The sequence below is a fragment of the Heterodontus francisci genome, chromosome 35 (genome assembly GCF_036365525.1).
Source record: "Heterodontus francisci isolate sHetFra1 chromosome 35, sHetFra1.hap1, whole genome shotgun sequence".
NCBI classification, from domain to species: Eukaryota; Metazoa; Chordata; class Chondrichthyes; order Heterodontiformes; family Heterodontidae; genus Heterodontus; species Heterodontus francisci.
Window position 1 is genome coordinate 33610224 of NC_090405.1, and position 1353 is coordinate 33611576.

At 61.9% G+C, this 1353-nt stretch overlaps 1 protein-coding gene across 2 annotated transcripts in view; it reads right to left on the minus strand.

Annotated features, from left to right (window-relative positions):
* The window catches only part of tbc1d2b (TBC1 domain family, member 2B), a 141012-nt gene extending 140067 nt beyond the window's left edge, over nt 1-945 (minus strand). The window contains exon 1 of one of the 2 annotated variants that reach the window (XM_068015282.1): nt 497-945. In XM_068015282.1, the coding sequence (XP_067871383.1) occupies nt 497-859 (363 nt within the window). In that variant the 5' untranslated portion in view covers nt 860-945. The remainder of the gene's footprint in view (nt 1-496) is intronic. The other variant, XM_068015283.1, reaches the window with a different exon arrangement.
* Between the last annotated feature and the right edge of the window lie 408 nt (nt 946-1353).

Below are 1353 nucleotides of genomic sequence, written 5' to 3' on the forward strand. Positions count from 1 at the left end.
TCTCTCCCCCCCCCTCTCTCTCTCTCTCTCTCTCTCCCCCCCCCTCTCTCTCTCTCTCTCTCCCCCCCCTCTCTCTCTCTCTCTCCCCCCCTCTCTCTCTCTCTCTCCCCCCCCTCTCTCTCTCTCTCTCTCTCTCTCCCCCCCCTCTCTCTCTCTCTCTCCCCCCCCTCTCTCTCTCTCTCTCCCCCCCCTCTCTCTCTCTCTCTCCCCCCCCTCTCTCTCTCTCTCTCTCCCCCCCTCTCTCTCTCTCTCTCCCCCCCCTCTCTCTCTCTCTCTCCCCCCCCTCTCTCTCTCTCTCTCCCCCCCTCTCTCTCTCTCTCTCTCTCTCCCCCCCCTCTCTCTCTCTCTCCCTCTGCGCCCCCCCTCTCTCTCTCTCTCCCTCTGCCCCCCCCTCTCTCTCTCCCTCTGCACCCCCCTCTCTCTCCCTCTGCCCCCCCCTCTCTCTCCCTCTGCCCCCCCCTCTCTCTCTCCCCCTCCCTCCCTCCAGCCCTGCTACCTTCAGCGTGTAATCCCTCCCGGCCGAGTGGATCTCCAGCTGCCCCTCTTCGGCTTCCAAGTCATAGGTGAAGCAGGAGTCGGCAATGTCGATGTATCCGAGCGGGATGCCGTCGCTCGGGCCCTTGAAGTAATACAGGTAACAGTGGCGGGGATCGAAGACGAACCAGCGGGTCTTGAAGCCCTTGAGGGGGCCCTTCCCGGACAGCTTGTTCAGGTAGCCGCACAGCCTGGGCGGCAGCTCCCGGCTCAGGGTGACAGAGCGCTCCGGGCCGGCGGCCGGCAGCTCGGGCTGGGCAGCGAGAGCGTCCTCGGGCTCCGCCGCATCTTCCTCCCTCATGTTCGGGCCGAGCGAGGTGGACATCACCGTTACTGAGCGGGAGCGAGACACTCAAGCTCCTGCCATGGAGCTGCCGAGCTCCGACTGACAGGCACGGGGAGGGGAAGGGGCCGGCCGGGAATTGTAGTCCAAATCACTGCCGCCATCCGCAAACACTGGGCGACATGGAGGGGAAAGACTACAACGCCCGGAATCCTACGCGGCGATGGCGCTTGCGTACAACACGCAAACGACAACTCCCAGGCGCCATTGCGTCGTGCGCGCCTGCGTACAAAGTGGAAACTGCAGAGCTATGCGTCCACTGCGCGTGCGTACAGCCACGATACTACAACTCCCAGAATGCATCGGGAGCACTACGCGTGCGCACTAAGTGACGATCCCTCCCCACGCGTGCCCTGGGCATGATTCACACACAATTGAACAAGTTAACTTGATAAAACGCTGGGGTCATGTGAGTAATTCTTGCGTTCAGTGAGTAATGACAATTTATTCATCAATTCAGTGATTGATGTTCACAT